Below are 21,451 nucleotides of genomic sequence, written 5' to 3' on the forward strand. Positions count from 1 at the left end.
TATCTTTTTTTTTTTTTTTTTTTTGTGTGTGTGTGTGTGTGTGTGTGTGGTGCTGGGGATTGTGAAACTCAGGGTCTTGTGCATGCACAAGGCCATGTGAGGCAAGTACTCTACCAACTGAGCTATATCCCCAGCCCTTGCTTTTTTTTTTTTTTTTTTTTTAATGTTTTAAGTACAACTGAGTAAGAATTTATTTGTAAACATTTTATTCTTTTTGTGCTTTAAGTTTATTGAAGGATGTAGATCTTAGTTGTAATATTTATGGATCAAGGAGTCACTTTTAAAAAAATCCCTGATTAGTAGTGGTTACTGAGGGTAGCATACAAAACGTTTTTCTCTGGATTTCTATAAACTAAGACACCATTGTCCTTGTGATTTGAGTTTTAGGGTATCTAGTACTCGTCTTGCTGGAAACTTTTTGGAAAACATTTGAAAATATTCAGGAAAGTAGAAATAGTTAATGAAACCTTAGATTAATTCTGGTGCTTAGCTAGCAGATGATCCCTATAAAGTCTCCAAATGTACTTCGCCAAACCCCCACCTAACAAAATCAGGTCTTCTGAACAAACGTAATCAGAAAAGTCTAGATGAAAAATGTTCTCTGTTAAGAATACACAGAAAACAGCTGATTATTTCCCCATATTATATAAAATTCTCATAGCTCTCTAGGGTATTTAATATTTTGATAGATGATTAATAACTTGATATTTTGATATACCTTTAAGGTTTCAAAGGAGTGCTCTAGGGCTGGGGATGTGGCTCGAGTGGTAGCGCGCTCTCCTGGCATGCGTGTGGCCCGGCTTCGATCCTTAGCACCACATACAAACAAAGATGTTGTGTCCGCAGATAACTAAAAGAAATAAATATTAAAATTCTCCCTCTCTCTTTAAAAAAAAATAAAACGAAGGAGTGCTCTACTATTTTTTTTTAACTTTATTTTATTTATTTAGTTTTATGTGGTGCTCAGGATCGGACCCAGTGCCTCACACATACTAGGTAAACGCTCTACTGCTGAGCCACAACCCCAGCCCCAGGAGTGCTCTACTTTTTAAAGATAATTAATAAGGAGAGAACTCTTGCCTTCACTATTTTTGTTGGATCACCTTTTTGTTTCACCATGTATTCCACCATTTTCTGGAGGGTGGGGGTATGCGTATATAAAGATGAGTAGAATGCAATCCGTCCTCTGAAGTAGATCTAGTCCCACTTCTGCCTTGCATTTGTAAAGTTAAGAAAATCACAGTTGGATGTTCAAAGCTAAGCTTTTGGAGGGTAAAAAAAATTTAGTCGCATAACTCCCCCCTCCCCTTTTTAGTATTGAGGATTGAACCCAGGACCTCATACAAGCTAGGGAAGCACCCTGCCTCTTGGCTACATCCTTAGCCAAAGCTATTTCCTTATTATAGAATTTAGAATTGAATAGTGTGGGACTATTTAGAGAAAACTTAGTCCTCACATAATTGTAAAGATTTCATGAGAGAAAATACCCCTCCCCACAGATACTAAGTATTTAATAAATGTGAGTTAAATCTGAATATAATCTACAATTGATGAAAAAAGAAACCCAGCAAAATGAAATGACTTCCCTGGTGCCGTACATTTAGTTAATGTGTAAGTCTGGCTTAGGTTTCAGATCTTTTTATTCCTAATATACCTTAATTCACATCTTCTGCCTTGGAGAGATTGCTAAAATGTCAAAGTGGGGAGGCTAACTCAATTACTTAGTAATTATTTACATTGTACTGAGTGCCTGTCACTCTGCTGGACTCTGGTGAGTACAGAGGAATATTCCCATTAGGTGGGAGAGAGTTGGGAAAGGCAACAGGTAAGAACAAGGACGTCCTGTTTTATTTACATTGTACAAGGTGCCTGTCACTCTGCTGGACTCAGGTGAGTACAGAGGAATATTGCCATTAGGTAGGAGGGAGTTGGGAAAGGCAACAGGTAAGAGCAAGGACGTCCTGTCTGATGTTGAGGAGAGAGCTATTAAGTTAGGGTGGTATAAGATAAGAAGGGTGGGGTGAAATGGAACACTGAGAAGTCCAAGCCTGCCTTGTATGACTACATTCTGTTTCCTTTAAGAGTCAGCCCTTTGAAAGAACATAGTATGACACAAAGAATGTAGCCACTGGAATTAGCCTTGAGTTTGAATTCTGGTTTTTATGACACTGCTCAAAACCTATCAACTGCTTGCCATTTAATTAAAATTTCAAGTCCTTATAATTGTTAACAAAGTCCTATAAAATCTGACTCCCCACTTTCTCTTTGAGCACTTCTTTCTCTCTCTTTCTCATTATGCTCTAGCCACCCTGGTGCTCTAGTTATTCCTGTACCATGCTCTCTTGCATTGGGAACTTTGTACTGATTACTCTGTCTGAAATGCTTTTCCCCCAGATAGCTGTAGCATGATCCTACATTTCCTTTAGATCTCTGCTAGGTGTTACCTTATCAGAAAGGTTTCTCTGACCACCATATATAAACTAGTACTCTTTGCCTCCCTCTGTTATTCCAGCCTTCACCTGAGTTTATATTTCTGTGTAGCACTCACCACCAGCTGATGTGTATTTATTACCTATTTTTGAGAATGTAAGTTTCTTGAAGGCAAGTGTATACAGAGTAGAGTACCTACTGTATATGAACAAATGAGTTCTGTAAGTCTCATGAGCCTCATTGTGACCATCCAAATGCAACATTGGGATACTGATGCTTACTTAAAGCATTGTTGGGGTTAAATAAGATAATACTTATCAAGTACCTAGCCCAGTATCTGGTACAAAGTAAATGGTCAGTAAATGCTAATGCCTAATAATAAATTATTTTTGTGGCTTTCAAGTTAATAGCTTTAATGTGGTATCCTTGTTCCCATTAAACTTAGGGAAGAAGAAATCTACATGAAAATGATGAAGAAAAATGGTTATTTATATTTCATGCTGTCTTAGCAGAATGCAGTAATTGGAATTGTGCTTACATTTTCCTATGGAACATCTATAAGTAACTCCATTTAATAGAACAGTTATATGTTAGGGAAGTTTTGTCAAAAGGCAAATTTTTTAATCAAATAAGTTGTATGATCCATTATGAAATTGGATATATATATATATATATATATATATATATTTTGTACAGGGGATTGAACCCAGGGGTACTTACCCACGGAGCCACACCCCCAGCCCTATTTTTTATTTTGAGACAGGGTCTCACTAAGTTGAAAGTATGCTTTTGCTAGGAAAACATGGTATCAAAATTAGAAAATCATTATCTGAAGTGCTACAAACCTGTATATTCTTTACTCTGGACATTTTTGCTTTGCAATACCCATGATGTAATAATTTTGGCTAGGGAGAAATAACTTGTACATACAACTAAGAACTGGATTATTCCATTTCTGTTCACGAGTGTGGTCACTCAGCAAAGAATTAAAAGATTTTTGTTTAATCATTGCTTATCAGATTTATGGACTGATTAACATGTCAGTGCTATTGTAAAGGTACTGGCACTTAATAAACTTTAGGAGTTTTTTTGTTTGTTTGTTTTTGTTGTTGCTTTGCTAATTAGGAACAAGATTATAACTATGACCCCAACATTTTGTATTTTAAAGAGCACCATTGGGGCTGGGGATGTGGCTCAAGCGGTAGGCGCTCGCCTGGCATGCGCGGGGCCCTAGGTTCGATTCTCAGCACCACTTAAAAATAAAGATGTTGTGTCCACTGAAAACTAAAAATAAAAATAAATATTAGAAAAAAGAGCACCATTAACATAAAGTGAATTTGGAACAATTATTATTTTTTTTAGAGAGAGAGAGAATTTTTTAATATTTGTTTTTCAGTTTTCGGTGGACACAATATCTTTATTTTATTTTTATGTGGTGCTGAGGATCGAACACAGTGCCCTGCGCAGGCCAGGCGAGCGATTAATGCTTGAGCCACATCCCCAGCCCCAAGGAACAATTATTCTTAAACTTCAAAATTCTAGTAAGTAAGCATTTTTTCTTTTTGGACATGGAAGATTTGTACATACCTTATCCCTATAACCTTCAGAGATTATACAATATACATTGATTTTCTCATTTTCTTCTTCTAAGCCTATTATTTAGCAGTCTGGTATTGCACAAGCGAAACTTTGACATTAATCTAGAAAGGATAGGAGAAACACCCATAAAGGAGCTTTATAGCTATTTTGTTATCTCTTGAAGTTCTGTTGAAACTTAAAGATAAATATGTTCCTGAGCAAAGAGTACTTGATTAATCTGTTTTGTTCTTCATCTACTTGTAATAGAAGACAATGAATGCTCTTAACAAGCAGGTAGCACTCTGCTGTCATGTATCTAAAAGGACAAAAAGGCAAGCAGGGCACAGTGAGAGGCTGAGACAGGAGGACCGAACCTTCAAAGCCAGCCTCAACAACTTAGCAAAGTTCTAAGCAACTTAGTGAGATCCTGTCTCAAAAAAAAAAAAAAAAAAAATAAGGCTAGGGATGTGGATCAGTGGTGCAGTGCCCCTAGGTTCAATCCCCAGGATGACAACAACAACAACAACAAAAGGCAAATGCTACTACCCACCCTGTAGTCCCAGCTTCTGTGGAGGCTGAGGCAGAAGGATTATGAGTTTGAGTCCAGCATGGGCAACTTAGTGACACCCTATCTCAGATTTAAAAAAAAAAAGCACTGGTGGGTGTGTGTGTATGTGTGGGGGGTCTGAAGATATAACTCATGGTACAGCACTTGCCTACCATGCAAGGCCCTGGTTCAATCCCCAGTAATAACAAAATTTAAAAAAAAGCTAATCATACAACTAACATCCTCTCTGAATAAATAAATTTCCTCCACCACCCTCAGCAATCAGACAAAGAAAATGGAAAGCAAGACACACAAGAAATCATGGACTGTATTCCTGTTGCAGAGATCAGTGATAGACAGGGGTGGTCACATTCTTAGGCAGACTGGAATTAAGAGTATTCCTTCTTATTTATAAATGGTCAGTTCCCTGGACCTCTACTTCCCTGGTCTAGGATAATGGGTTAGATGTCCAGGATTCAAACATGACCATTCTAAATCTTAGCAGAACATCTAGGAAAAAGTAAAAAGGATTGAACAAAAGCATATGATTGACCATGTCATGGCATAGATAGTATAGTTGAAAGAATACTCCATATGCCTATGGTTGAAGTTTTGCCCTGCAACTGATTATGTATGCTTATATAAAATACTTAACCCCTCTAAATATATTTTCCTGTCCACAAAATGAAAGTATACCTACTTCAGACTATCTGTGAAAATTAATAAGATAATGCATACAAAACACATTGAAGTGCTCAATCATTAGTAACCTATTAATAATAAGAAATGTGTACACCATCTTTCCAAAATGTTGGCTATAGAAAAATTTGTATATATTAGTGGCTTTAATTTTTTTTCCCTCTACTGGGAGTTGAACCCAGGGCCTCATAAATGTTAGGCAAGTGTTGGTTATTCTACCACTGAGCTCTAATCATCCTACCCTCCCACCCTTTCCTCCCCTCCTTAATTTTAATATAGGGGTTAGTTAAATTGCTCAGGCTGGGCTTGAATTTGTGGTTGCTCTGCCCCAGCCTCTGGAGTAACTGAGATTATAGGTATGCACCACTGTACCTGGTTGGATTTAATGTTTTATTGTTCGGTATCGATATTTGGTTATTAAGACCCTTCCAAAGATTTTGTGTGGGGGTTTTGTTGTTGTTTGTTTGCCTAGTACTAGGGATGCAAAGCAGGGGCTTTGGGTATGTTTAGCACCTGCTCTATCACTGAGCTTCCTCCTCACTCCTAAAGGTGATTAAATTTTTAATCAATGTCATGGGAGATCTGGAAAAATTACTTATTTTTTTGAGGATGATAAATAAAGCCACCACATACTGCTTAGTGACATATTTACTGTATAGGTAAAAGGTAATTGGTTTTTGGAGGAATGTATATGGTAAGGTTTTGATCATAACCTTGATCTGAGAAGTAGGGTGCTCATGATGAATGTATTTTTCTTTTAAGTAAATCTTTTTCCCTCCCTTTCCCCAGCTGCTCAGATAAAGAATTTGATGAGCCAACTAGGAACTAAGCAGGACTCAAGCAAGCTACAGGAAAATCTGTGAGTAGCTTCCTAACAAGGTTGTGATTTGTGAGGGCACTTTGAGGACATTAGTATCCTTGCTGCGTGGCAGCTTAGGTTTCAGGTCTGTGAAGTCAGAATGAGAAGCAATGGATCAGAAGGTAATAGCTGGATTTAGAAAGGGGCAACAAAGTATATTAATGAATCCAGATTTCCACTGCTTCTCAAAGGCCTTGAACTACTTACTTTCTTCCTTTGGTCAGTATAATAGGACAATTTAGGCACATAGAGAAGGGAACTCCTATCTCTCTCTTAAACTGTATTCTGCTCACAACTCTGCCTAATGAGCCACTTTGTTGGCACAGTACTCCTAATGTTCTAGTCTAGTTGGATTTTCAACTATATATGATATTAGAAAAATTTATTCAGAATGACCCAAGGGGAGCTTGAAGGAGAGAATAGTGGAACTTCTGATCTTCTTCTTCTTATTTTAATCATATTCTTTTTGACTCCATTCCGGCTTTTATTTATTTATTTTTAAAAATATTTTTAAAATAAATAAATAAATAAATTAAAATAAGTATTTTTAATTTTAATTTAATTTATTTTTTTTTTAAGGAGAGAGAAAGAATTTTTTTTTTAGTATTTATTTTTTAGTTTTCGGCGGACACAACATCTTTGTTTGTATGTGGTGCTGAGGATTGAACCCGGGCCGCACGCATGCTAGGCAAGCGCGCTACCGCTTGAGCTACATCCCCAGCCCCTAAAATATTTTTTTAATTGTAGATGAACAATATATTTATTTATTTTTATGTGGTGCTGAGGATTGAACCCAGTGCCCCACATGTGTGAGGCTGATGCTCTGCCACTGAGCTACAGCCCCAGCCCATCCATTCCTGCTTTTAGAAGCTTAGTTCTTTATCTTTAAAATATATTAAGCAGTATTCCTGTTTCCTGTCCTAAACATTCTGAAGTGAACATGACTATTATTACTGTGAGCTTTTTTCAGGGAGAGATGAAATCTCTATCTTAGTGCTGTCTGGGATGTTCTCACTCCTGTTTGACTCTCTTTTGTTTTTTATTCCTATGTTTTTTAATCCTGGAGACCCATTTGCAGTGAAAAAAAACATTAATAGTAGTATGCTGTCTTAGTCCATTCAGGCTGCTATAACAAAACACTATAAACCAGTTAGTTTATAAACAACAGAAATTTATTTCTCATAGTTCTGGAGACTGGGAAGTTCAAGATCCAGACATGGCAGATATAGTGTCTGGGGAGGGACTGCCTTTTCAGGTGATGCCTTCTCACTTGTATTTTCACTTAGTGAAAGAGGCAAAGCAGTTCTATAGGACCTCTTTTTTAAGGAACTAACCTTTCATAACTAAGCCACTCTCATGATCTAATCACCTCCCAGTACGATTTCCTAATATTATCACCTTGCAGGTTAGGATTTCAACATATGAGTTTGCGGGGCGCATACATTCAGGCCATAGCGTGTGGTTTCTCTGTCCTCCCTAAAACCTTTGCAGAAATGACCAGATAGTAGAGGAAACCACAAATCAAAGGAACTTTTTTTTATTTATCCACCACTTTCTAATCTCACTTAATATATTATATTTTTTTGCCTCTTTAATGTCCTTTCTTCCTACTCCTTTTATTTTTGGGGGGTTGTTTTTTGAGACAGGGTTCACTATGTTGCCCAGGCTGGCATAGAACTCCCAGGCTTGTGATCCTACTGCCTCAGCCTTTTGAGTAGCTGGGACTACAGGCATGTGCCACCATACCCACCACCCAGCTTCCCCCAACCCCCACCTTCTTTTATTGGTGCATTATAGTTGTACATAATGGTGGGATTTGTTTTTACATATCATGTACACAATATAATAATATAATTTGGCCAGTATCCTTCCCCCAGCTTCATATGGGTTATGCTCCTAACCCCTTACTTATATATTTTTAAATAATATAGGGCTTCTTTGTTTTGAAGGGAGAAATAAAGTCAAGTATAAAGAGCAGGAAGGCATCCAAAGATAAATCTGAAAAAGAATCAGCCTTTAAGCAAGAATGAGGGAATAGATCTTTGAAGGTTGTTCCCTAGGGTAGGTGCAAAGCTATGCTTTTAATGCATATTTCATTCAACCACCTATGCCTGGACTCTAGTCGGTGGACTGTGACAGATACTGACCATGCAGAACTCCTGGGTAATTCAATATGAGAATTTTATGAGAAAGTTCAGGGTGTTAAAACCATGAGATTTAGGTGTGGGCAGTAATTGCTCTTTCTCTTGTTTCTATCAGAATTGCTGATGTGCTTTTTCCCCAAAGAGTTAAAATTCCTGATTGTGCTTCCTTCAGCAGGTATCTTGAGGCAGGTTCTTTTTGCTAATGTGACTGCTTCAATAATGTGAAGATGTCTTGAAGTAGGTTTTCCTGGGTAATAGTAATGACATTTTTTTGTGAACATGGGCGTTGAGGTGCCCTTTTTCTTCAAATAGTCCTTCATTCCCTGCATTGTGAGACATTCTGAGAACAAAGTAGTACTCAGTATGATAGCTCTCAAGAAGTGACAGCATCTTGAAATATATCTTTTTTCTCTTAGGCAGCAGTTGCAGCACTCCACAAATCAGCTTGCCAAGGAAACAAATGAATTGCTGAAGGAATTAGGGTCCTTACCCCTTCCCTTATCTACTTCAGAACAGGTTGGTATTTTCTGTTTTGCTTTATTACTAAGAAAGCACTTTGTTTTAGTAGAAAGGCAGTATGGTGGAACAAAAATTGGTCTTTGATGCTAGATAGACTTTCTCTGAACCTTAGTTTCCTTATATGTAAAGTGGGGTGACTATTGTGGCATTAGAGAGAATGTACGTACCAGATGTAGCAAAGTGCTTGACATTCAGTAGGTATTCAATATGGGGTGGTGCTATTATTAATATGTTAATAAAATGGATTTTGCTGAATTAGAATTTCAGTGTTTGCGTCTCTTTAGGATTTGGCTAGCAGCCCCATGTTGGCAGGCTTAGACCTAGTTTGTATGGGATCCACTATCTACAAATTTCCATTAAACATCTTTCTTTCATATTTTGTGTCCCATCAAGGGTTATTCATAGGTCTCAGGTTAAGGAAATATTCAGGGAAGATTTTTTTTCTAAGTCATTTTACTCAAAGGACATTTAAATTCTTTAAATGAACACACTTTTTACTTGGATTCATTGTTCCCTAAGTGTCTTCTTTCATCCTGGAAGCCAGATGTGTCTCCTCCTTCATCATGGTTTAACTCTTTTATCTCTTATCCATGGTCTACCTTAAGGGAAAAACTTCTCCATCTGCCTTAGCCTATTGTGATTCTATTTTATTTTAGCTTCTATTCCACTCATGGGGCACTTGACTTATATGACTTTTTATTATTGAACTTTTAAAATTATGATATCCTATCTCAGATAGCTCTAAAGACAAAGCCTTCAACTTCCCTATCCTGGGTTGTTTTTAAATTTGTGGCTTGCTGGGCTATGGTCCACACCTGTAATCCTAGCAACTCAGGGGGTTGAGGCAGGAGGATCACAAGTTAAAACCAGCCTGGGAAACTTATTGATATCCTGTCCCAAAATAAAAGAGGCTGGGAATGTAGCTCAGTTGTAGAGTGCTCCTGGGTTCAATCCCCAGTACTGAAAGATAACAACAAATAAAATGGTGACTTGTGGGTCTGGGGATATAGCTCAGATGGTAGAGTCTTGCCTCTCATGTACAAGGCCCTGGGTTCAATCCCTGGTACCACACACACAAAAAAGAACTGTGACTTGCTGTTGATAACAACAACAAATAAAACTGTTAAGTGTGTTGTTGAAAATGCCAATCGCATTTTCAAAAACCAAACTAGAGTAGAAATATCAGAGTTTTTACTGTGTAATAAGAGTAAATATCATTATATAAAACTGTAGTTTGATATATATATGTGTGAACAGTATTGGGTCATGAGGTCAAATTCATACTGTGGGTCTCCAAAAACTTGAAAGCACCAGTTTAACCTGGCAAGCTGTTTAATGCAGCAATGTTCAGTCCAGAGTTTTGGAGCTCTTTGCACAAAAGAGGATCCAAGACTAGAAGCTTTGTCTTCCTGCTACAAAATACTTTTGATAAACAGTAAGATTATCCATTAGTTGATTTAGTGGTTACTCATGTTGACGTTTCTGTTATGGGACAGTGCACCCTTACCATCCAAAATATCTCCAGCTTGTTCCCAAATTATCTGTTTCTTCCTCCCAGCTATGTACTTAGGGAATATACATTTGTAGATAGATTTTATAGCAATAATAAAGCAATAATAATAATAATAATAATAATATACCAATAATAAAGGAATCTAAGGATTTGATGCAGACAGAGTAAGGTTTATTTATTTATTTATTTATTTTTTAAAGAGAGAGAGTGAGAGAGGAGAGAATTTTTAATATTTATTTTTTAGTTCTCGGCAGACACAACATCTTTGTTGGTATGTGGTGCTGAGGATCGAACCCGGGCCGCACGCATGCCAGGCGAGCGCGCTACCGCTTGAGCCACATCCCCAGCCCCAGAGTAAGGTTTAAATAGTAAAGTCTAAGCAAAATATAAATAGAAAGCTAAATCTGCTACCCCTAGAATCATCTAATGTATTCAAAAACCAAACAAGTTATTTTTGGATTATGCATGCTATTGTTTACTTCCATTAGCTTGGATTATTAAGAACATGAAATAGATCTACAAACATATTCTCTCTGATGAAATATAACTCCTTGATTCCCTTTCTCCTATTGTGATGATTACCTTTTTGTCTTTCTACTCTTTTTTTTTTTTTTTTTTTTTTTTTTTTTAAAGAGAGAGTGAGAGAGGAGAGAGAGAGAGAGAGAGAATTTTTAATATTTATTCTTTAGTTCTCGGCGGACACAACATCTTTGTTGGTATGTGGTGCTGTGGATCGAACCCGGGCCGCACGCATGCCAGGCGAGCGCGCTACCGCTTGAGCCACATCCCCAGCCCTGTCTTTCTACTCTTGCCTTATTTAATCTTAGCCCTATTGCCCATCTTTTCACTGACACCCTGGGCATAAAACATACATTCTATTTTCAGTTTCCCCATACATTCTATAGGTATGAGGATAACTATATACTAATATCAGTGGTCTTCTAGTTGCCAACTGGACAAATCCAGTGGCCTCTTTTGAGTTTTTATTTACTTTTCCTCTCTTGTTTTCTTTGGTCCACTAGTGTTTTTTGTTTTGCTTTGTTTTGCCACTGAACTTTCTTTTTTTCCACGATTCTCTTTTATTCTTTTCCCCAACTCTGGTTGACTTTCAGTCTCCTTCCTTGATAATATATCATCCTAGAAGTAGGCATGCCCCAAGGCTCTGCCATTGACCCTCCAGTTTTTCACTCAATACTTTCTCCCCCAGGAGTCTTATTTATGTTTATGACCTCCCTGTCACCTTTAGGATCAACGACTCCCAAATATTTTTCCAACCCTAGCCCTTTAGCCTTCCATACTTGGCCCATATTGCCAGTTCTGTTCTCACATCTCCTCTTGAAATATACTACCTGCATAAAAAATTTAATGGGGTATTGGGCTGGGGTTGTAGCTCAGTGGAGAAGTGCTTGCCTGGCATGTGTGAGTCACTGAGTTCAATCCTTAGCACCACATATAAATAAATAAAATAAAGGTATTGTGCCCATCTACAACTAAAAATATATACATTTTTTAAAATTTAATGTGGTATATTATATGGAATTCCTCATTCAAACTCCTCAACTAGGGCTGGGTTGTGGCTCAGTAGTAGAGTGTTTGCCTAGCTTGTGTGAGCACTGGGTTCAATTCTCAGCACCACATAAAAATAAATGAATAAAATAAAGGTCCATCAACAACTAAAAAATATATATTTAAAAAAAACTCAAATAAGTTGAGTTTGTGCCTTTTAACCTAATATTCCCACTCATACAGATTTGTCCTAAGGAAAAATATTCTAAAGGGAAATAAGTATAAGTACTCACAAGCAAAATATAAATATTAGCTGTTATAGTGGGGCTCACTTGAGATTTATTTTTATTTATTTATTTATTTATTTTTAGAGAGAGAGAGAGAGAGAGAGAGAGAGAATTTTTAATATATTTATTTTTTTTTAGTTTTCGGGGGACACAACATCTTTGTTTTGTTTGTGGTGCTGAGGATCGAACCCGGGCCACACGCATGCCAGGCGATCGCACTACCGCTTGAGTCATATCCCCAGCCCCTGAGCTTTATTTTTAATAGTTAAAAACTGAGAACAATCTAGAAGGAATATTTACATAAAATTTACTAGATTAGCTTGATGGGATATCTGAAACAAAGATTATCATTTTTTAAAAATTATAATTGTGAATATTATGGTACCATGGAAAATGTTTATGATATATCGAAAATATAGCATTTGGGGGCTGGAAGTATAGCTTAGTGATGGAGTGCTTACTTAAAACCCACTTTTTGGGGAATGTGCAAAGCCCCTTGGGTTCTCTCCTAGCACCAAAAAAAAAAAAAAGAAAAGAAGGTAGTATTTTTAGATTGTAAGTTGGGGAGTAATTTCCCCATTATTGCTATATTGTTGTTTAGGCAAAAATAAAGATCCCAGAAAGGGGAAAACAATGTTCTCACCTAAATTTGCTTTCAGTATTTGAAGTTTGGGTCATTCTTTACTAATTTCCCTTCTTCTACCTCCAGTCACTAAGTCAGTGTTTTTCAAATTTATTTCTTTGTGAGCCAATTACTGATACTGTGTCTTCCTAAACTTAAACTACTGCAATGGTAAAAACTCATAAAAACATTTCTTTATGAGTTTCTGGGGTTCAAACCCAGGCCCTTGTGCATGCTAGACAAGTGCTCTGTTACAGAGCTATGTCCCCTGCACTGTTGCAGATTTTTTTTTTTTACTTGTTTCTTCTTTCCATTTCACTTGGCATGTCATCACAGCTGATTTTTCTAAGTTACTCCTTTGTCCCTGTCATATTCCCAGATGAAAAATCTTCATTGCTCTTTGTTCGTTAGGAGTTAAATCCCAGATTTATTAGCTTGACATTTAAAACCCACTTTTAATCTTTTAGCTTCTCTTATGAATAAATCTTGATTTCAGCCAGACCATCTCCTTATAGATCCAGTTTTCTCCCATCAGCCTCTGCTTACACTGTTCTCTTGGTTGGATTTGTTCTACCCTGTCTTTCTGCTTATTCTGTTCACTATTTCTTTACTGTCCACAATCTCTTGAGGCCTTTTTTGACCACCTAAGTTCTTACTGATTGTCCTGTGTCTGAACTTCTATAGTACAAGGTGGATATAGCCAATTTTTATGACTTTGTCACTTGTGTGTACATATTCTTTATCTCTAAATAGATGATGAGCTATTTGAGATTATTTCTGTGTGCTTAGTACAGGGCACTTGATATGTATTTTTTGAGATGTAGAAGTAGCAAGCCTAATAAAGATAGCCTGTAGATAAATGAAATAGTTATCAAGTTCTTAAAGGTTATAAACCTTACTTTTATTTTTTTATTTTTATTTTTTTAAGATAGAGACAGAGAGAGAGAGAATTTTAATATTTATTTTTTAGTTTTTTGGCAGACACAACATCTTTGTTTGTATGTGGTGCTGAGGATCGAACCCGGGCCGCACGCATGCCAGGCAAGCTCGCTACCGCTTGAGCCACATCCCCAGTCCATAAACCTTACTTTTAAAATAAAGCCTATAGATGAAAATGGTTATGATTTTCTGGGAAATTGTGAACTTAATATACATGAATATAGTTTCAACATTTTTGTAAAAATCAATCTCTGTTTGGGTCCAATCTGAGTCTAAAGATAGTATTATTCTTTAGATTCTCCAGGGAACAAAAATTCTGAATTTCAAAAAATAAAAAAATTTTAAAGATTCTGAATTGCATTTTCTACTGATATTACAAGATAAATGATATCCAGTTCTCAGGCTTATCAGAATGAAAGAGAAAATTCTGATTTGATCTATATAGTATTAACTGGGAATTTGAGCTAGCAAAGAGTGAATTAATTAATTTAAAGAAGATTCTATTTTGTAATAATTTTCCTTGTTGGAAATCTCCAAGAGATATAGTTTTATCTGTAATAGGAATTAAAGCTAAATGATTCTGGGTTAATATAAAATCTGAAATTCTTTCTTTAATTTCCTTAGCGCCAGCAGAAACTTCAGAAAGAACGCCTCATGAATGACTTCTCTGCAGCCTTAAATAATTTCCAGGCTGTTCAGAGAAGGGTATCTGAAAAGGAAAAGGAGAGTATTGCCAGAGCAAGAGCTGGATCTCGTCTTTCTGTAAGTTGTTTCTTAAAAGCAAATTTTCAATTTCAGGATGTTCTTTCCTAAAATTTTTTTTCCTTTCTTTTCTCCTTGACCATCAGCCTTTGTTTGTTATCACTCCAAATAATAAACATATACATCAGCTGTTATAAAAATGTCAGATTGGCCAGGTGCAGTGGCACATGCCTATAATCCCAGTGGCTCATGCCTGTAAACCCAGTGGCTCAAGAGGCTGAAGCAGGAAGATTTCCAAGTTCAAAGCCAGCCTCAGAAACTTAGTGAGGCACTAAGCAACTTGGGGATACCCTGTCTCAAAATATAAAAAAAGGCTGGGGATGTGTCTCAGTGGTTTAGCACCCCTGGGTTTAATCCCTGGTACCAAAAAAAAAAAAAAAAAAAAGTCAGATTGATATAGCCTAGGTTAAAAAAAAAAAAAAAAGTGTATGCATGTTGGCAAAGACTAAAATGGAATGTACATAAAGGTTAAAGGTTAAGAAAAAGTAGAATTATGTATAATTTTCATTTTGTTATATTAATCTATGTTAAAAATAAAGGATAAGTCTTGTTTTCTAGAATATAGCAAGCTAGGTTGTTTGGACTATCTCATTTTGAAAAGAATTTTCAAACACTGAGATTTAAAAACTCAACTTCTCAAAAGTAGCAAATAGCCATGGAAATAAATATTAAGGTCAAAATCTAAGAGAGGTAAGCAGAGCATTGAAAATGCTTTTTGCAATGAGTACGTTTTCTGAAGGCAAACTTGAACTTCAGTTTTGATGTCCTCATGACATAAAGAGGATAAAAGTCAAAGCTCAGGGTCCATGCATAGTAGAGAATATAAAAAGTGTTCTTAATATTAAACAGAACCCTAAAAGACTATATTCTTGGGATTTAAGAAAGCCAAAATAAGCCTTCCTTCAAAAACACTGAACTAAACAGGTGGTAGAGAGGGGTAAGAGGGAGAGAAGATCCAGACATTAAGTTCTGTTACAAAGAAATCTTCAAGCACATTTACTGCAAATTTATACTATCTCTATGTTCCAAAGCTTCAAGCTGCAAGTGGTTCTGGACTGTAAAATACCTATGCGCCTAGTAGAAGCAAATCCAAATCCACTTTGTGGAAACACCTTTATCCTAGCCTAGAAAGAATATCCTCAGGCTGGGGTTGTGGTTCAGTGGTATAGTGCTCACCTTGCATGCACAAGGCACTAGGTTCAATCCTCAGGGCCACATAGATTAAAATAAAGATATTGTATCCACATAAAACTAAGAGATAAATATTAAAAAAAAAACAAAACAAAAACAATATCCTCAAATACATTTCAAGCACTAGGTTAAAAATAACCAAGCACACAAAGAAACAAGTTATCCTATATAAGAACTACTAGAAACAACAGTAAAATGAAACATATCTGTAAAGACTGTATTGGAATTATAAGATAGCTATACTTACTGTGTTGAAAGAAATAAATGAAAAACTTAAAAACATCTACAGGAATCAGAAAACTACAAAAAGTTTTGAAAAAAAATTAAAAAATTCTAAAATTGGAAAATATAATAAGGAAATAAAAAACTTAATAGGTAGGTGGTTTAACTAGAAAATTGGTTAGATTTTTTTTTCCCCCAGTATGTAGTACAGGGGGTTAAGAAGCTAAATATGGAAGAAAGATTACGAGAAATGGCCAGGTGTGGTGGTGTACACCTATAATCTAAGTGGCTCCGGAAGCTGAGGCAGAGGATTGCAAGTTCATAACCAGCCTCATCAACTTTAGTGAGGATCTAAGCAACTTAGTGGGATAGTGGGACTCTGTCTCAAAATAAAATATAAAAGAAAAGGGCTGGGGATGTGGCTCAGTGGTTAAACACCCCTGGTTTTGTGAGTTACAGAATGAAAGCAGAGCAAATATAGAACAGAATTAATAGTTGAAGAGATAATGTTTTAGAAATGATATAATGACACTAATCCATCCATCCTTCCTTCCTTCCCCTTTCCCCTTTCTCCTTCCTTCCCTTCCTTCCCCTTTCCCCTTTCCCCTTTCCCCTTTCCCCTTTTCCCTTCCCTTCCCTTCCCTTCCCTTCCTGGAATTGAACTCAGGGGCACTAAACCACTGAGCCACATCCCCAGCCTTATTTTGTATTTTATTTAGAGACAGTCTCACTGAGTTGCTTATTGCCTTTCTAAGTTGCTGAGGCTGACTTTGAACTCATGTCTCATCCCCTGAGCTGCTTGACAAGCATGTGCCACCACGCCCAGTTCTAATCTATGGTTTCTAGAAGCCTAACAAATTCCAAGTAAGATAAATTTAAAAAAAAAAAAATTATCAGAACACCAAAGACAGAAAATTGCTAAAATCCCTGGGGAAACAGTAGAATACCTTAAAGACACAATAGTTGGATTGACAGTTAACTTCTCAGTAGTAACAATGGAAACCATTAGAATGCTATCCATTTTGCAGGGAGCAAGGGTACCAGGAATTGAACCCAAGGGCCCTTAACCACTGAGCTACATCCCAGTCCCTTTTTTATATATTTTTTTAAGAGACAGGGAACTTATTGCCTCAATAAATTGTTGAGGCTGCTTTGAATTTGTGATTCTCCTGCCTCAGCCTCTGGAGCAGCTGGGATTATAGGCGTGTGCCACCACACCCTGCTAGAATGCTATCTTGAATGTTAATGAGGGAGAGTAACTGCCTCATAGCACTTTAAACCCAGTAAAAATATATATCCACAGTAAGGTCAAATTAAAGACATTTTCAGTTCCTGCCAGGCATGGTGGTGAACGCCTATAATCCTAGCTACATGGGAGGCTGAGGCAGGAGGATTGCAAATTTGAGGCCAGCCTCAGCAATTTAGCAAGACCCTGTGTCAAAAGTAAAAAAGAGCTGAGGATGTAGCTCAGTGGTAGAGTGACCTTGGGTTCATTCGCTAGCACAAAGAAAGTTTCTTAACACACTTTATTTAAGGAAGTTCTCAAGGAAAGTGATCCCCAAAGAAAAGTCTGAAGAGCCAAAAGGAATGAAGAGCAAAGAAAGTAGTAAATATGAGGAAAGATAAGCCACAGACAGAAAGAAGTGTTACTATATGTGAACAAAGGAGTAGAATTTGAATATTTTGTATAAAGAATTCCCTACGAGTCAATGTGAAAAAAAGTATAACCAATAGAAAACATTTCTTTTTTCTTTTTTTGGTACTGGAGATTGCACCCAGGGGTCTTCTACCATTGAGCTACATCCCCATCAATTTTTATTTTATATTTTGAGACAGGGTCTCACCAAATTGCCTAGATAGACCTCTTGCTTCTGCCTCCCAAATGGCTAGGATTATGGGCTTGTACCACCAGTCCTGAAAGTTCTCAAACTTTTGATCTCAGGACCCCATACACTTTTTTTAAAAATATATTTTAGTTTTTAATGGACTTTATTTTATTTATTTATATGTGGTATTGAGAATTGAACCCAGTGCCTTGCACATGCTAGGCAGGCATTCTACCACTGAGCCACCACCCCAGGTCCTGTTTTTTTGTTTTTTTTTAAATAGTGAACCCAGGGGCATTTTACCACTGAGTTACGTGTATGTTTATAAAAAGTTTTATAAAGGGCTGGGACTCTAGCTCAGCGGTAGAGTGCTTTCCTCACATGTATAAGACACTGGGTTTGATCCTCAGCACCACATAAAAATAAATTAATAAACAAAGATATTGTGTCCATCTACAACTAAAACTATTTTTTAAAAAGTTTTATAAACTTTTATATATATTATTATAAAATCATATTGAAGCTAGGCACAGTGGCACATACCCCTAATGAGATTAGGGGAGACTCAAGTGGCTGAGGCAGGAGTATCACAAGTTCAGGCCAGCCTCAGCAAAGTAGTGAGACCCTGTCTCAAATTTTTAAAAAACTTAAAAAAGGGCTGGGATGTAACTTGGTGATAAAGCACCCCTGGGTTCAATGTCCAGTATCCCACTACCCCTATTCCCTACAAAAAAAAAAAAAAATTGAATAAATAAAAATGTGTCATTCCCTAATTCAGCCTGCAACTGAACTATGCCAATGCTTTTCTTGGAGATAAACATCGTGTTTCAGTATGCAACATAAGTATGTTATATATACTTACCATTTTTGTCCTACAGGGTATTAAAAAGTTATATATCAAGGGGTAGAGATTTAATTAATAATTTGTATGGCTTTATCAAAGATAAACTGTTTAAAAAAAAAAAAAAAACAGTGCCTGATGATGAAGAAGACAGTATTTGGTGCCACTGCGTTGAGCCATTTTATCCACTATTGCTTTTACTTCACAAGTATAAATGTCAACACATTGAAAAAGGCTAACAAATATGTTGGTATTATTTTGAATAATGATCCAACAAATGAAGGGGTTCTTAGCCTCTTTAGTTAGTCATGGATTTTCTGATTAAAACAACAATGAAATACTATTTCATGTCTACCAGAAGGGCAGACATTTTAAATTCTGTGAACACTGCGGGTGGCTGTTAGATATGATGGAGCAGGAATTCTCCTATCTGGCCCAGGAGCAACCATTTTGGAAAACATTTTAGCTCCTTCTTCAGAACATATACATACTTTATGACTCAGCAGTTCTACCATAGAGGAACCTGCATACATATACCAGGATATATATTCAAGAATGTTCAGAGCAGCATTATTTGTAGTAGTCAAAAACTGTAAACATTGAGGCTGGGGGTGAAGCACAGTGGCAGAGTGCTAGTCTAGTGTGGATGAGGCCCTGCGTTCAATCCCCAGCACCACAAAAAAAATTAAAAACAACCAGATGTCCTTCAGCAGTAGAGGATATAGCTAAAATGTTTTTCAAAGTGGTGGTGGTGGTGATGATGGTGATGAAGAAGAGAATAATCCCTCTCTTTCTTACCCATGTTCTTCTGGTCCTCTTTAGTATGGTTTCTGTTCTGGGCCCCAACTGAAATGCTGATTTGCTTTTAGCTACTTCACACTCATTTCTTAGTTGAGACTGATTGCCAGCATCCTCTTGTCATCTTACAGATCCTGTTGGAGCCAGGGATATTAATTCTTTATACTATAACTAAGCAAACCCTTGTTTTATGTGTCTATGACATGTTTCTGGATACAGCAATAATAATGCCATCTTCTTTCTAGGCAGAAGAGAGACAAAGAGAGGAGCAGCTTGTTTCATTTGACAGGTAAAGAATTATTTATCCAACCTGATGTATAGTTGATGGGAGTCCGTATTTACCTAATCTGTCTGTATGTCTATCTATTAAATTCTTTCTATACTACTATGGAATTGAACTCCAGGTGGTCTACTACTGAGTTACATCCCCAGCCCTTGTTATTTTTGGTTTTGAGACAGGGACTCACTAAGTTTCTGAGGCCTCGCAATTTGACTTCGTCCTGTCTCAGCTTCCTGAGTAGCTGGGATTACAGACATATGCCACTGTTCCTGTCTGTCTGTATTTATTTACTTATTTTTTGGGTATCGAGATTGAACTCAGGGGCACTCAACCATTGAGCCATCCCCAGCCCTATTTTATGTTTTATTTAAAGGCAGGATCTCACTGAGTTGCTTAGTGCCTCACCATTGCTGAGGCTGGCTTTGAATTCGAGATCCTCCTGTCTCAGCCTCCCGAGCTGCTGGGATTAAAGGTGTGTGACACTATGCCCAGCTGTATGTATGTATGTATTTATTTATTTTATTGGCAGACACAACATCTTTGTTTTTTTGTATGTGGTGCTGAGGATCGAACCTGGGCTGCACACATGCTAGGCGAGCGTGCTACCGCTTGAGTCACATCCCCAGCCCTGTATTTATTTTTAATATAAAAAATGAGGGCTGGGAAAATGAGAAATTATATCCCATCTTTGTATGATATATCAAAGTGCATAAATACATTCTATTGTTACGTATAACTAATTAAAACAAATTAAAAACTTTTTAAAAATAATCCACATTTTCCAGCAAGAAACAAACAGGGCTGGGGATGTGGCTCAAGTGGTAGTGCACTCGCCTGGCATGCGTGAGGCACTGGGTTTGATCCTCAACACCACATAAAGATAAAATAAAGATATTGTGTCCACCTAAAACAAAAAAAAAAAAAAAAAATGGGGACTGGGGTAGTAGCCCAGTGATAGAGCACTTGCCTAGTATGTGTGAGGCACTGAGTTCGATCCTCAGCACCACATAAAAAAATAAATACAATAAAAACATTGTGTCCATCTACAACTAAAAAATTTTTTTAAATGAATGAGAGGGACTGGGGTTGTGGCTCAGTGGTAGAGTGCTTGCCTAGCATGCATGGGGCACTGGTTCGATCCTCAGAACCACATAAATGTAAAATAAAGATATTATGTCCACCTAAAACTAAAAAAAAAAAAAAATAAAGATTTAAAAAAAAAAAAAGAAGGGCTACAACTATAGCTCAGTGGCAGGTGGCAGAGTACTTGCTTAGCATGTGTGAAGCACTGGGTTTGATCCTTAGCACTGCATAAAAATAAAGGCATTCTGTTCATCTACAATTACAAAAATAAAAATAAATTTTAAAAAATGAATGAGAAAAAAAAGAGAAAAAAAAATGAATGAGAAGCCATGTGTGGTGGCACATGCCTATAATCCCAGCAACTCAGGAAACTGAGGGAGGAAGATTACACATTGAAGGACAGCCTCAGCAATTTAGTAAAACCTTGTCTCAGAATTTTTTTAAAAAAAAAAAGGAGCTCACTCCTTGGTTGTGACTCAGTGCTAGAGTGAGGCCCTGGGTTCGATCCTCAGCATCATATAAAGTAAATAAATAAATAAAAATACAGATATTGTGTTCATTATAACTAAAAAGATACTTTTTAAAAAGTAGGTCTGGGATCTAGGGGTTGTAGCTCAGTGGTGGAATGCCTCTGGGTTAAATCTTCATTGCCACCAAACAAAAATGAAACAAAAACAAAATAATGAGAAAAAAGTACAAAATAAAGGGAAGACATGGGCTTTTCTAAGATCTTTGAATTAAAGGAGGAATAATTTCAAGGTGAATAAAAAATTTCAAGAAACCCCTGATACCCTTTTGTGGAGAT

At 36.9% G+C, this 21,451-nt stretch overlaps 1 protein-coding gene across 1 annotated transcript in view; it reads left to right on the top strand.

Moving 5' to 3' along the window:
* Nucleotides 1–21,451, top strand: part of Stx12 (syntaxin 12) — a 37,373-nt gene that overhangs the window by 7,692 nt on the left and 8,230 nt on the right. Inside the window, exons 2-5 of the mRNA XM_005317671.5 lie at nucleotides 6,044–6,113; nucleotides 8,674–8,773; nucleotides 14,268–14,405; nucleotides 19,529–19,572. Coding sequence (XP_005317728.1) covers nucleotides 6,044–6,113; nucleotides 8,674–8,773; nucleotides 14,268–14,405; nucleotides 19,529–19,572 — 352 coding nt within the window. The remainder of the gene's footprint in view (nucleotides 1–6,043; nucleotides 6,114–8,673; nucleotides 8,774–14,267; nucleotides 14,406–19,528; nucleotides 19,573–21,451) is intronic.

This window comes from Ictidomys tridecemlineatus, chromosome 11 (assembly GCF_052094955.1).
Source record: "Ictidomys tridecemlineatus isolate mIctTri1 chromosome 11, mIctTri1.hap1, whole genome shotgun sequence".
NCBI lineage: Eukaryota > Metazoa > Chordata > Mammalia > Rodentia > Sciuridae > Ictidomys > Ictidomys tridecemlineatus.